Source organism: Hesperophylax consimilis, chromosome 6, assembly GCF_061612785.1.
Source record: "Hesperophylax consimilis isolate HC1 chromosome 6, BYU_Hcon_1.0, whole genome shotgun sequence".
NCBI lineage: Eukaryota > Metazoa > Arthropoda > Insecta > Trichoptera > Limnephilidae > Hesperophylax > Hesperophylax consimilis.
In genome coordinates, this window is record NC_142841.1 from 24019677 (window position 1) to 24035524 (window position 15848).

General features: G+C 33.8%; 1 protein-coding gene across 1 annotated transcript; it reads left to right on the forward strand.

Moving 5' to 3' along the window:
• The first annotated feature begins 5612 nt into the window (after window positions 1–5612).
• Window positions 5613–11835, forward strand: LOC149423109 (uncharacterized). Its single transcript, XM_089632861.1, has 3 exons — window positions 5613–5900; window positions 7894–8102; window positions 9169–11835. The coding sequence occupies exons 1-3, from the start codon at window positions 5739–5741 to the stop codon at window positions 11120–11122; spliced, it is 2325 nt and encodes a 774-aa protein (XP_089488987.1). The 5' UTR covers window positions 5613–5738; the 3' UTR covers window positions 11123–11835.
• Window positions 11836–15848: the final 4013 nt, after the last annotated feature.

Here is a 15848-nt window from a genome sequence, read left to right on the forward strand (position 1 = left end):
GCGTCCTCGTGGCCATTCGGAGTACATTGTTAAATATTATTTGAGCGTTTGGTTGAGTAAATCATCAGATTTGGCAACATTTGGTTAATTTACAACGATGCCGCTTGATACTCAGAACTAAGAATCGTCTTGCGTGGTTTTTAATGCATAAAGATGATTTTGCTGCGTCCACGCATTACTTCGATAGTACTGCGTCCCCATGGCCATTCACGAGTACATTTTTATAAATTATTTGAGCGTTTGGTTGAGTAAATCATCAGATTTGGCAACGTTGGGTTAATTTACAACGATGCCGCTTGACACTAAGAACTAAGAAGCATCCTGCGTAGTTTTTAATGCATAACGACGATCGTGATGCGTTTACGCATTACGTTGGTAGTATTGCGTCCGTTGTTGTTTTTTTTTAAAGAAAAAGCGTTTTTTTTGGGAGCGAAACCCGGTCGGCACAAAGTGTAAAAAATAAAAGTGGTGTTTACAAAGTTATTGTTTTATTTTAAATTAAATATTTTTGTCAATTAAACAAACAATTTATAAGTTCCCGAATATTATCAGAATATAAAATAAATCTTATAGAATAAAATAAAAACCTCAAGATATGAATTGAAATCTAGCAAGAATATCGTAACGCAAATTGTGAGGATTATTATTAATATATTCATAGAATTATAACTATATATTTTATCACACCTTCATAAATGCAATGAAAACTTTAACTTAAATGAAATCAACAAAAAATCTAAATATAGAAGAATACGTATGTGAAACATACAGCGAATGCACTAAAATCTAGAACAATATAATAAATCTACTAACAATCTTGCACTTAAACACAAGGAGTATAATTTGAAACATGGACGAACTTCTGGTATACCTATGTATTTAACATTATGTCCACAACCAGATTTTTTAATACTATCCGAGGCACACTCGCATGCAATACATAAAAATATACCAAGTATTCCAAACTACAAACAATAAGTCACAAATTATCACAAAAATAAAAGTAGTGGAATTGTAGTCTATGCTAAAGAAAAATTTACTGATATCAATGTTAACGAAATACCAATATGTAACGCAAACTGTTTGTCAATTAATGAATCTAAATAATTAGTCAATTAATATAATCGCATGTATCGAATACATAGCTCGTTATACCCTTATAGTCCAGTAGGTACCCAAGCGATTCCTTCAGAAACTTGATCAGGGTGCTTAGGCTGTGAACATCTTGGAATAATTATCGATAATAACATCAAATAGAAAAGTCAAATAAACTCCACAGTAGACAGAATGAGAAAACTCATCTTTATGTTTTTTAGACTTAGAAATACTGTATCATTAAAAATACTTAAAGGTATTTATTTTGCACTTGCACATTCTACACTACTAAAATATGAAATCGTGGTTTGCGGGGGGGGGGGGGGGGTGCGTATAAATCATACCTACGTCCACTTGTGACAATTCAAAAAATATTAATAAAAATCATATTTAAAAAAGCCATATAACTATCCAACAATAAATGTTTTCCAAGGTTTCCCGGTTCCCCTTCTCACAAAAATTTATGATAAAAATACTCGTACATTAAGAACTTCAATTACATAAAGATTTATTTGATAAAAATAATATTCCATAATTAATTTTAAGCTAAATAATTATTTATATTGGAGGACTAACCGTACCACTAGTTCGAACTACAACAGCAAAACATCATTATTTATTTAACGGTATAAAATTATTCAATAAATTACTCCTGGATATATCTGAGGAAAATTCTGACAGTTACAAAAAAAAACAATTTAAAATTCTCTAATACCACCTAATAAATTTTCTTATTGTTTTAAATTATTTATTTATTTATTTTATTTCAGGGAAATCAACAGTTTACAATGTGGTTCATTTATACACGTGTAATTTACCTAACTGAGAAAACAAATGCAGATTTCCGCAATATTCTATTCTATTATGTATGTAAAAATTTAACTATACTTACAAGAACTAAAAAATATTAAATTTATCGAAGAAAGCAAACACTTAGTGGCTTGACATTATACAAAATGAAACAAATACTTTGTTTTAAAACACTTTATTTTTATTTATATTTCGTCGACCGGTTTGGATTGAACCCAAATATTGTATAAAATAAATATAAAGTGGTTTAAAACATAGTATTGTTTCATTTTGTAAAAAATACAACGTTATTCAAGAGGGAGATTATTATAACATGAGATTATTTTAACTGGAGATTATTATAACAGGAGATTATTAAAACAGAAGATTATTATAACGTACCACTACATAATATATGTCATTACATAATATAATAACATTTTATGCAGTTTGGTACACGTTTAATACATTTTTAATATAGTTTTTATATTTATTTTGGTTACATTGGAAATAGAATCAGAGAGAATGTTATTATACATATGTTGAACATATTCTTCTAAGACAAGCATTTTTATTTTACTAGATTACATGAGCGTGTGTGCCGTGTAGGTACTTTCAAATCAATTCTGCTTAATAAACTCCACATATTATGTTTCTGCTTATCATTCCTTGGTATTATTTATAACTAACCTGTTTTTATTACTTTTATTGTATTTTCTTGTAAGGCTATTAATAGTTTTTGTAATAATATTTGCAATATAAATATGTAAAAATATATTGTTGTCCTCTCCTAAGCACAAGCATCTTACTTATCAGAAAAGTGATTTAAATATATTATTTAATATTATGTTGTAAATATTGTAACACTAAAGATGTTAAGAAATAAAAATAAAAAAATATTTTTATTTTGAACTTAATGGTATTAATAAGTTCTCATTAATTAAAATATTGCAATTTGAGGTTGAACTAATTAAGTTAAATATAAAAACAGATATTATTATATTGAATACGTAACGACAGAAGTTCTGCGTCGATGGTATTGTATCCTCGTGACCAATCACGAGTAGATATTATTTTGTACACATAACGACGGCCGTGCTGCGTCCACGCATTTCGTCGATAGTATTGCGTCACCATGGCCGTTGGTGAATTTGTACATTTTTATGTATTGTTTGAGTCCTTGGTGAAGCAAAACCCCCGATTTGGCAACATTCAGTTCATTTACAACGTTGCCACTCAGAACTAAAAAGCGCCTTGCGCGGGTGGACATTTTTGTAAGATGGTTTACAGTGGACGGTAAATTGATATCCCGACCTAAAAATGTCCGACCGCCCTCTGCAATGGAGCGAACTGGCGCGTTATGAAATGATACATTTTTACTAAGGATATTGTTGTAAAAAAAATTGTCGCACACCTGCGCCCAGTAGGTACGTTTGTATACAAGGTGCAACAAGATATTCATTCAAACTTCTCACTATCAATAGACAGTTTGTTGTCAGGTCTGGTGTGTTTCTGGATGTCAAAAAAATAAAACATAAATATATATACATATATTTTTTTATATACCGCACAAGAGTCTCAACCGCTCCCGTCTGGAACAGCGAGACTGGCATCCCCAATCTGAGTACTAGGGTGAAGGTATTGGGGAAGGGAAGAAGATGAGGAAGAGAAATGTAGAAAAGTACCTGGCTCTTTATATCTGGTCACCAAACACGGCAAAAGCTTGGAAATAACGTTTCCATTCGGAATGGTGGTCACACACCAGGGCGATACTGAGAGTATATTTCACTCTGGAACGTGCTGCAAACACACTTTATATTATGTTTAATGTATTAATTGTGAAATAACACAAACAAATAAAAATTTATTTGCGCACGCCGGGTTTGACCGTCAGATTACGGGCTTCGGATTGCGAGTCGAGAGTCTTATCTCTCAACCACAGATGCTGTAATTAATTAATTAATTCACTATGAACGTAAAAACTTCACTAGAAAAGTAAGAAATATTTTGTGTTGTTTATTTATTTGTTAATTTATTTATTACACCTAACAGACGTTTACATTCTAGTTTAATAGTTGAGTATCGCAGTTATTATAAATTCTTCAAAATTAAAACAATAGACAAAACAAAATAGAATGAAAAAAAGTAAAATGTTACAACAAAAGCGTATAATAAAATAAGATACATTGGTAAAAATGATAAGAAGTCTCACATAAGTAGATATTCAAAATAAAGAAAAGATTGCAAAAATTATAGATGTCTATTTGTCTCGATATATAAAAGAATTAAAATAAACAATATTTATATTGATTATTTTTAAGGTGAAATATATCTCCCATATCAGAATAAGTCATGTTATCCTAAGGGGTTTAATAATATAAGGGGCATAACAACGGCCTAAATTTACCTTTTGAAACTCTCAAAACAAATCCAAGAGTCTTAAGGGCCGTATATACGGAAGACGTAAAAATTAAATCGACCTTCAAAACGCCATGTAACAAACAAATAATATACACTCGGACGCAAAAATATATTATTCAGTATGGACGTGAAACCTTTATTGGAATAGTCAGAAATATACGGCAGACGTAACAATTAAATTAGAGTGAACGGACGTGAAACCTATATTAAAAGGAACTTTCAATATACAAAAAATATACACCCGGACGTGAGTATGTACGTGACGCTAGAAATGTATGAGAGTGTAATAAACATCAAAACCTGCATTATTATGAATATTAAAAAAATATGATATTAGCGATTATCGTGAGTAAAACATAGTGCAATATTCACAAAAACAATCTAAAAAAAAGAACTAGAAGTGCTGGACGCCCAAAGACGGATTTACGCACGGACGCAATAAATGTTGTGGGACCTATATATATATATATATATATATATATATATATATATATATCTAATATTTACATATATTACTGTGCATCTTGTACATACAATCTTGCTTTAATACATATAACTGAGTTTGTTAATTTAAAAAATCTACTTTTTATTTTAATAATAAGAAATACTTATAAATGTTCATTGAAGATAAGAAGATATTATGTTGTTTTTTATGTTAATTAGGATAGGTACTAATTTTGTTCAATAAATGTCATAATTATGTTTTCTTTACAAGCAAGTAATTTTAAAAACTGATTATCAAAGGAAAGATTGCTTTACATTTTTTAATGTATAAGACTGATTATAAAATAAAAAAATATATATAATCAAGGTTTTTATTTCATGTAGTTCCCCGCATTCATATTATTGAGAAATACATACAACGTAAGAAGCCGGATAGTCGGCGCTCTTTGCCGATTAGTCGCCGACTACAATAGTGGCCGGATAGTCGGCTTTACCGACTAGTCGCCGACTAGTCGGAACGTCTCTAGTCTGTACGCAACACTCAACGGCTGACGCACAATAGTTGAAGCGACCAAATCGAGTATTCTTTAAGGGGTTTTATACAAAAGTTTGAGTAAACATCACTTACTGATTGACAAATATCCTTGTAAAGAAATTGATTTGCCAGCTTCCAGCTGCTTAGATAGTTAGATTCCAACAATCAAAAGAAACTAACGAATATAGCGGAGTACATTGTTTTATTCCACACAATTTATTACGCTGAAATGTTGACTCAACCTTAGTTCTTCCATACAGTTACTCAATGGCAATTACATTTTTTGATTATTATATCTATGACTTATTGGTTTGACGTTTGCCGGAAATGTCAACAAAGAATAATCTAAATAATATTTATTATTAGTTTCTTAACACAAACAAATTTTCGTCTGGACTATTTAATATAAAGTTTCCGTAGTAATCTTGATAGTATTATTTTATTGATATTTGGTATGGATTCAGCTCCCACATTCGACACTGATGAAGAAAATATATTATGTTATTTACCATTTGGCTACGAGTATGTTGTTTCTGGAGAAATGCAATTTAAAAATGAGGCTGACTTTAGGTGTACAGTTAACATAAAACATATACACGATGAAGATGATGTAAAGGTACGACTATTGATATTTTTGACTCAATTTATTTGATTTTTCATTCATTGGTATCTCTGCTGAAGTACCATTGTAATGTCAGAATCAGGGTTGGAAAAATCCCGGGTTTTTTCAAAAATGTTTTTTTCCGAGTACGTTTTTTAAGTGCGAGTTTTAGGGTTTTATCTATTGAGGTATATAGATAGAGTCAACATTAGCGTTCGAAGTATGGGCCACTTACATCGGTTCATTGTCCGCTGTGAGATACCACGGGCTTCAGTCGGTTACAAGCACTCGCCGGGCACGGGTCTCTGGCGATAACTTCAAAATACCGACAAGCACGCTGAGATATTGTACAAACAAACTGCAAAAGATAGGGAAAGCAATATTATAACCTTTCATCGGTAAATAGGGCTTTCCATTATCAGTAGTTGTGTAAATTGGCCTTTTAATGTTAAAAAATTCAAGGAGCGCTTTTGGCGCTCCCGTAACCCAAATTTTCCAGGCGGTGACGCGGCGAGTGTCTTTGTTCGTTGAGTAAGTTCGCGGTCGAAAGGATTCATGCGACATCGATAGCCAACACACCCCACTTCCTACTTCCTTCACAGGAACAAAATTTTACACTGATTTCGCAAGGAATATAGACCATCAATATACCTCAATGGCTTGGAATTCTTACAAATAGGTATATAAAAACCCATGTGTATTCAAATGCAATGTTGTGTCAAAATTTCAAAGCAATCCGTGAAGAACTTTTGGAGATTTCTAGTATTTTTATTTAAATAGATTATTATTGCCATGAAGATTATGATCAAAAAACCTTTTAACATTATTTTTGCAGTAACTTCATAAAAAAAAACATAAATTTTTGATATTTTTTTTTCGCAAATCAAAACAGGCGGGAATTTCAACCTCATCGCCATTTGCATAAGGAGTGCGTAATTCCGCCCTATTTCTAGTGTTACACATCAAGGTGGATTGCCTTAATTAGAATAATCTGTTAGTGAGTGAAAAATATTGAAGTAGTTTTCAAGATAAGTAGATTTAGGTTCATGTAAACCAGATGGTTATATTTTCAACGTTGTTTTAAACTCTCGTCACATGAATATTTCCGACTGACGTGGTTTTTTATTCTACTCGAGAGATATATTGTACATTTTATTACCTAATATTACTTATAATTACTAGGTACTACATTACTACAGCATGTGTGTACATATATGTCAAATGAAATCAAATGCCAGCGCACTTGAGGTGATTTTTCACAAAAACCGTGCATTACAAATGATCCTTTTTTTTGATCTTATGGATTCTTTCATCTAACTACCTAGGGCTTATAACAATACACTTTCATGTGTCCAACTAACTAGTACTGCGGTTCATTTGGCCTTATTACTATAAGCATCTGATGGTCGTATTTACTTGACTGATTTTAAGTTAAATTAATGTGTTTTATGGGGAAAAATTCTTACTGAATAACTAAACTCCATACAAATGACAAGAAACATATGGTCAACGGATGCCCGCTCCATTCATTCCCTGGCGGGATTGATGAGGTTCACTTGGCGACGCCTGAGGCCTTAGAATGGCTCGCAGACCTAGATGTCCCCCTCTGACCCACCACCATACGAAAGAAGAAGATGACAAAAAAAACAAATTATCCCATTATTATTATTAGGAGAGATACCGTGTTGCCCGCTCCAATCGTATAAAGAAGGAGGATGCGAAAAATGGCATAGTAACCCAAAAATAAACCACGATAATCCTTTTGGTTATGAAAATCTAAAATCATACCCCAAGTCGATTACGTTATTATTCGTATTTTTGTAAGTTGCCACTGTTCAAACAACCAACTAGTTAGGTATCCCTGGTAAACATTAAACATAAGATTCGTCCACTAATTATTTTCTCTTTAATAATGCTGAAATGTTAAAAACTTGTGCCTTCTACCCCGTGTTTAGAATATTTCATCAGATAATTATAGTGTATTTATTTATCTATTTTCTACATTCAGGAATGGATAGCAAGGTTTAGTGAATCCACCCTGACAACATGGAGAGTACAGAGAACATACCCAGCATCTGGAAGATGTAATGTGTTTAAGATAGCCATGAAATGTCAACATAATGTTAATCACAAATATAAAGATCAAAAAAATAGGAAAAAGCACTACCTTTCCAAACACACTGGCTGCCCGTCCAATATGATCATTACCATCAAGAGGTAAAGTTACCAAATTATTTACATATTTGTTTATTTTTCATGCTCACTGTAAAACGGTTATACAACAATACATCACGGTGACGATTGTAAATTTGAGGTAAATATAAGTATAAAAAGGTCATGGGGGGCAGTTTCACTATTCTGTGACATGCATCAAAAGATATGTTCTTAGTTGCTAAACTGTCCGTAAGTGACATTGAAAATGTCTATGGTTTTTATCTCTTGATTTTTAAGAAATATGATTATTCAGTTTTAATAATATCATCTAATATTAGTTTGAGTTTGACATTTTATGAAAATAAGGAAGTCAAGTCAATTAAAAAAAGAAGAATTTTCACCTTCTAACTTACATAGGTAACAGTATATTTTTTTTAAGTTCATTTTCATACTAAAAATGATAACGTGTATTTTGAGTTAATATTTTTCAATGTTGGAATTTTTCAAAGCCTATCAAATCGCTTGAAATCTGATAGGGTACGCTTGGCGTCATACGTACATAGTTTGGTCGCTTAACAGTAAGGACCATGGAGGAAAGAAGGGAGAGGAGATGGCACTAGGGCAACTGGGCACATCACATCGAACAAACTCAACCAGGCTCAATTGGGCATGGCTTACTAGGCCAGTATGATTTCGCCGCTTGGCCTGAATAGACCGTTCCTTCACAAGCTATAAAGTGCTACTGTTGTCTTTAAATGATGAAATTCAGTATGAAATTTTGTAAAAACTATAAGGAAGAATGTTAAAAACTAGGGATGGCATTACTTTTCATGTGAAAGTATTTTTATTGTCGTTTTTTGTAATAAATTGTTCGCATTTCGCCACATGTTTTCAACGCATTTTGTCGTAGCAGCGTAGCAACCTATATATATATCTTTTAAGCCATAATATTTTTACTGGAGTTTTACAATGGAAACACGTTGAAAATATATATTTTTTTGGTAACGGTAGAAACATTTAAAGTATTGCATGATGTTTAGAAGAAAGAGGGCCATGTATAGATATTTTTGTTTTAGAGAATCTTGAATAACGAATCACTGTTTTTCAAATAGCAATCTTTTGTTTACAGGTATCTTAAGAACTCCAAGTCAAAACGATTCAAATGTTCAGACCCATCGCTGATCGATTGGCCGTGTTTTGTGGACTTGAACTTTGTGCACAACCATCCACTGAACACTGCCGCTGTTCTCCGCTTCAGACCTCTGGGAAACCAAATAAAAGATAAAATAATCGCCCTATTCCGGAAGGGACACACTCCTTCATCCGCCTTAGAGAGTATCAAACTTGAACTGTTTTTAGATAATGATGATGACTATTTTGATATGGCCGAAGATGGCTTTTATGTACCGACTCATTCTCAAGTTAAATATTTATTTGCTCAGACTTTTGGTGTTTCCGGCGTCAACGATTCTAACTGCATTCGACCCGGAATAGAAGAGCTGGTTAATAATTATAATGCAACTATTGAAGATGGAAAAGCTGAATTTGGCCGAATAGGAGATAATGTTTTTGTGACCATCTGTAGTCCAATAATGTGGAGAGCACATAAATTTTTGCCGCATAGTTCCCAAGTTGCGATAATAGAAAGTACAGGAAGCGCAGATAAGAGAGGACATAAAATATACTTTATTGTTTCCCCAACTCCTTCAGGTTCCATTCCTCTCGGGTGCATCATCACTGATGGAGAAGGAATGGAGGTGCTGAATGCAGCTTTACACTCTTTGAAAAATTGCTTTCCCCCAGACAACTCTTTTTATAGTCAAACCTATCCCTATGTACTAATGTCGGATGATGAAGCAAATGAACAACAACCGTTGAGGTCTCACTGGCCTAAATCAGTTATGCTCTTATGCCAGTGCAGGGTACTTAAAACTGCCTGGAAATGGTTGAATTGCTATCAAAATGTACCAAAACCCATGCGTGAAGAGGTCTACTATGCGGTCAAAACTCTTATTTACTGTCAGAATGAAAAAGATCTCTGTGAAATTTATACAATATTAGTTACTAAATATCATTCTAATGTTCCTAAACTTGTCACTTATGTAAACAACTTGTGGCCTAGTAGAACTTTATGGTCTTCGGCATATCGTTGTACTATCCCCATCGGGGGAAACGGCAAATTAAATTATGTTGAAATAACATTTAAAATCATGAAGGACTGTATACTCCAGAGAATCAGGCAGTACAATTTAACACAACTTGTAGATTTTATTCTAGTTCATTATGAATCTTACGTTCGTAGAAGATTACTGGAATTTACTGAAGGAAAGGTTAGCAAAAAATTGTTGTTTAAATACATACCTCCTACTTCAATCATAAATCCTAGCACTATAATACAAAGTGAAGTTGATGGAGGTTGTTACTTTGTTCCTAGTGAATCAGATTATAGTATTAAATACATGGTAGACGTGAAGCATTGCATATGTTCGTGCGAGCAAGGGAGAATGGGAAAAATATGCAAACATCTTTGTGGAGTCATAAGCCAGATGGAAAGTTCAGAAATCATCGACGTGCCTCAGAACTTTAAAGACATGTTGTACAAAATAGCGACAGGAACAGTTCCAAATAAAGCCAAGCTTGATTTATCTTTATCTGAAGCCCCTCCTTCACCGCTTCTTCAAGAACTGAATAACCAAACTGATTCATATTCATCATCAAAAATCATACCTCAGAGTCTAACTAAAAAAGAACAAACTCAACTCCTCGAATTTTACAAGACGATTAACGATGGACTAAAAAATAGAAGCAATTTATTTGTGCCGGCTTTAAAAACGATGCTTAAAAAAATTAAACGCGTAAAATCTGAGACAGATTTTGTGAAAGCAATTAAAACATTTGGTAGTTATAATAAATCTCGCTGTGATTGTGCGAAAGGTGTTAAAAGGCCAATTTCAAAAATAAAGAAAAATATTAATGATTCAAAGAAGGCAGTAAAAGAATGCCTTAGTGAAAGTCAGTATGTGCGTATTTTGCCTAAAATCGAAAATGAATTTATACTTTTGTACGATCCTCTTGCTCTTTAGTTTGCAAAGTTCAATTGCAGGGATAACGTCTGGGATGAATACCTATTGCAGTTTATTAGGCTTTTTCTCCCACAATACTTAAAAAGTCTACGCTTTTCTGTTTAACCACGCAAGAGATGGGGTGTTTACAAAATATATCTTAAGCGATATTTCCGGTCATTTGGTTTTGAATTTGGCAGCGCTCATTCAAAAATTCGTACCTCTGAATATTAATACTGAAATATATAAAATTCTTACTGTGCTTTAAAGCCAAATAGTCCACCTATATTTCATCATTAGCCCATATTTATAGGTTTTATAATTGAGTTGTTTGCGTAAATTTAAAAATAAATCTTCTACCTAAATTTAGGCAGCCATCGCTCATGGCCTATAGCGATGAGACCTAAATGTGGGTAGCTACCGTTCGACTGGTTAATGAATTTAATGTTAATATGTCAATACTATCGTATTGGAGTTTTAAAGTTACTCATAAAACTAGGTGATTCTTTTCCGGAGCTGAAATGTGTAATAAATACTACATTGTTCAATAATGCCCCTTTAAAGCACCCTTCATTAAATAACTAAACAGCACTATATAGAATTGTCCAATAATACGTTTTAATAATAATAATAGTCATCATTACCTAGTACCTAAAGTGCCTTATTAATATGATGTATTATTTTTCTGCTCAATTTTAAATTGAAATTCATAGTTACATAATATTATGTTTGTATTTGCATTTTAGAACATAAAAGGTATCTAAAAGTTTATTTTTCATTTATTTATTTAAAAATAATTTCCATCATAAATATTATGATATTTTAAATGGTGCTTATAGAATTACTCTCTAATTTGGTTGTAAATGTTTTAAGTTTTAAAAACTCTTTGTTGTAATAAATAAAATATTATTAATTATAGTAAAATTGTATCGCAATAATGTGTTTAATCATTTTACCCATTAATGAGGATAGAGAACTTTTAGAGACTAAAACCTATCTTATGGAATAGGATAAATACTAGTAGTTCTGTGAACAGTAGACTGCGATTCTGATTCGATTAGATTCGATTCTTCGATTTGACAGCTCGTGCAACAGAGTGCATGAGCGCACTCTGGTGGTATTAAAAGCTATTATCTTCTACCTACAGGATTGACCGGACCCAGAACACACAAACAAATTTATATACAGACGAAATGCAAAGTGGTCGATTTTATTATTACTACTTTTTTTAAAAATAATTTTTTACAACTATTGAAAAGAATGTGACTTTACTGGGGTACCCCTTTCCAAGGTCACATTGTATTAGGTTATTTTGGTGAATTATAAATTTGGTATTTTTTTAAGTATGTTAACTTTTTTCAACTTATTTTTGCAAGCGTGTTAAAATATAACAGAGGTATAAAGCGAAATAATAGAAGAAAAATATAACATTATACGAGAGAAACAAACAGAAGAAAAACATAACAGTTGAAACAGGACTTCGCTACGCTAAGTCTATTAATATTTAAGGTGAAAATTTGTATTATTAAAATATATTATTAATTTGTACCAAGTTCGTGCCTACTTACTTGCCTACTTACGTGCCTACTTGCTTGCCTACTCACTTGCTTACATATTTGCCTACTTACTTTCTTGCCTACTTACTTGTCTACTTACTTGCCTACTAGTTTACTTAGTCGCTTATATACTGGCTTGCCTACTTACTAGTTTACTTAGTCGCTTATATACTAGCTTGCCTACTTACTAGTTTACTTAGTCGCTTATATACTGGCTTGCCTACTTACTAGTTTACTTAGTCGCTTATATACTGGCTTGCCTACTTACTAGTTTACTTAGTCGCTTATATACTGGCTTGCCTACTTACTAGTTTACTTAGTCGCTTATATACTGGCTTGCCTACTTACCTACTTGCCTCCTTTCACCTATTTGCTTGCCTACTTACTTGCCTTCTTAATTGCCTACTTACTTGCTTGCCTAATTGTTATTTTGGTAATTGAGGGTTCTATCGAAGCCAGAGCCATGTTCGCCATTCAGAAGCTGGGCGTGCTGTACAGAGTTCGCAGGTACTTAATGATACTAATAGTACACAACTGCTGACCATGTACAAATCTCAAGTGCGTCACCTGTTGAATTTGGCAGCCACCTTTGGTCTGGAGCCCCAAATTTCATGAAAAAACCCTTGACTCTGCTCAGAAAAGGCGGGCCGTTTGTTAGATCCCCTATTTTAACAATCAAATTGCAATCTTTTGAGCAGCACAGGCATCAGGTGGGAATACTGTCCCTGTTCTGCCGGTATTTCAATGGAAGGTGCTCCGAGGAACTAATATCATTTATGCCCTTTACACACTTTCGTTTGTACACTTTCGACATTTTGTTGCATGAAAACGGGTCGTCTCTACGACTCCTCATTGAATTCATTATTTCGGCTGTGGAACGATTCTATTCTGAACGACTCTCCTAAAACAAAAGCGCATCCTCAAAGAGGACATAGGCCCTGGGAGAAAATATTTTCCCCAGGACCTTAATGTAGAAAAAAATGCTTGTCTACTTACTTGCCTAATTACATAGGTACTTACTTACATCTTGCTTGCCTACTAATCAATGAAGTCGTATTTTAAATCTTACCACATTAGCTCAATCTAAAGTCACGAGCCGCCTCTGCAATGATTCATTTTGTTTAGATACCTACCAAAGATATTTTTATTAACTTTGGTACCCACTGTACATGATATCAGAATAGTAAAAAAATAAAATATAAGTATACCTATAGTTGTTTTTTTCGGTTGTCCCCAATAACATTGTCCAAAAATTATTCACAAATAAGTCAATGTTTCCCGAAAGACGCGAAAAATATTGTAACCGAAATTTTAGAAAGTTATCTAAGTTTATCTGTCAAATTCATTCTTCGTTGGTTTACTAAGAACGGAACCCAGCGAATTACCGTAAGTAGGTTCGTTGTTCTCTTTTAATATGATGCACATTGCGCGTACTGGTTGCCGGGAACACGCATTCTAAGTAGAAGTACCTACTTAGTATTATCTGCTTTGCTGCCCAAATTCAAAACAGCAATCAACTGGACAAAACAGCAACTCGGCTTTCACGGTCTCTTGGTCAATCGAAACAGCTTAAAACGAGGCAAATAAAGATCACCAAGCATTACATTACACTTTATTAGAAGGTATTTCTATAGTTGGAATCGATCGAAATATTCAGGTTTTTGTAATTGATACTAAAGACACTGAACTGCTTGGAGTAAGTACCTATATCATACCGGCTCAGGTATCGGTGATCTATAGAAGCCCGAGTAAATCTGGCTTTCAAAAAGCTGGGCGTCTTGTATAGTGACCAGCTGCTAAACCTGCACAAATTTCAACAATTGAATTTGGAAGCCACCTCTAGGCTGGAGCCCCACAATACTTGATAAACCTACTTGATTCTTTGCAAAGGACGGCGGTCTATCCGTTGTTAAACGATCGATTGCCATCTCTAATCAGAACTAATGTGGGCATGCTGAGTGTGTTCTACAGGTATTTAAATGGAGCCTGCTGCATTGATACCCGGTGCACGTGCGTGAATCTCGACGGATACGAGCTGAACATCCGTTCGCAGTTGATGTTGCCTTCATAAGAACAGGTCGTTTCTTCGCTCGTTTTTTTGTGTAAACGGCTCGTATGTGAAACGAGCTACCGGCATATGTTTTCCTCTTTCATATAATCCGGGCCTCTTCAAGACCCGCATTTTGTTAAATCCCTTCGTACATCCCCTGCCTTAACCCGTCCCACAATGCTGCTCAACCGGGCGGCGACATAGTTCCCAGTCAGTCCATAGTTCATAGTCTTTACATTGTACATACAGGGGCGCTCTTGAAAGGTGTAAAAAAATTAAATTAATTGAATTCAAAATTGAATGGATTTTTCAACCAAACGATTTTTTTAGAACTGTGACGATTACATTCCCATTTAAACAAGATTTCAATCCTTTCATCCAATTGTGTAACCTTTATTTGTGGATTGACATTTTTTTTTAGAATTTTTGAAAAAGGAATTTAGATCGCTGTAATACTTTTAGAACGGGTTGTTTTAGAGAATTTGAACAGTTCATCAAATTTCACAGTTAATTTTAAAGGACTGCGAAAGTTTTATTATTATTTCAGTTCTGTGAAGCAGCTGGCCCATTTTGATATAAAAACACAACATCAATAGGACTTTCATAGAACTTTAAAATTAACGTTAATATTTCATCAATTGTTCAAATTTTCTGAAACAACCCGTCCTTGAAAAGACCTTTTTAATGAATTTCAAAAATCTATGAGGATTAAAAATGATATCATGTCAACGTAATTCAATTATGTTTCCTCCCACGGGCGGATCTGCTAACTGCCCCTGCTGGACCTCTCTGGGGCAAGAACCTAGGGCCCGTAGCCAGAGAGGGCCCTGGAACTCCTGCCCATAGACAGGGCCGCCGAGAGGGGGGTATAAAATACCGGGCCCGAGGCCCGAGCAATTTCAGTACTTACCTAATATATAAAACGCCCTTGAGTTTAAAAAAAAGCACCACGTAAGAGGCTCCGAAAGGAAATAAGTTCCTAGGATTTATAAAGCTGAAAGTGTATAAAAATAGGGATAGTGTCATAAATGTTGCTTGTGCAATTATGGAGGGCTTAGCAATGGATTGAACTGGCGACGCCTGGGTTGGGGTCCGACGAATTTTTACACTCGTCTACTAGCGAATTAAACAGATGTTTTAT

Coding starts and splice junctions, on each gene's coding strand:
- LOC149423109 (XM_089632861.1), top strand. CDS start 5,739: ATGGATTCAGCTCCCACATTCGACACTGATGAAGAAAATATATTATGT. Junction 5,901..7,893: donor ACGATGAAGATGATGTAAAG/GTACGACTATTG, acceptor TTCTACATTCAG/GAATGGATAGCAAGGTTTAG. Junction 8,103..9,168: donor ATGATCATTACCATCAAGAG/GTAAAGTTACCA, acceptor TTTTGTTTACAG/GTATCTTAAGAACTCCAAGT.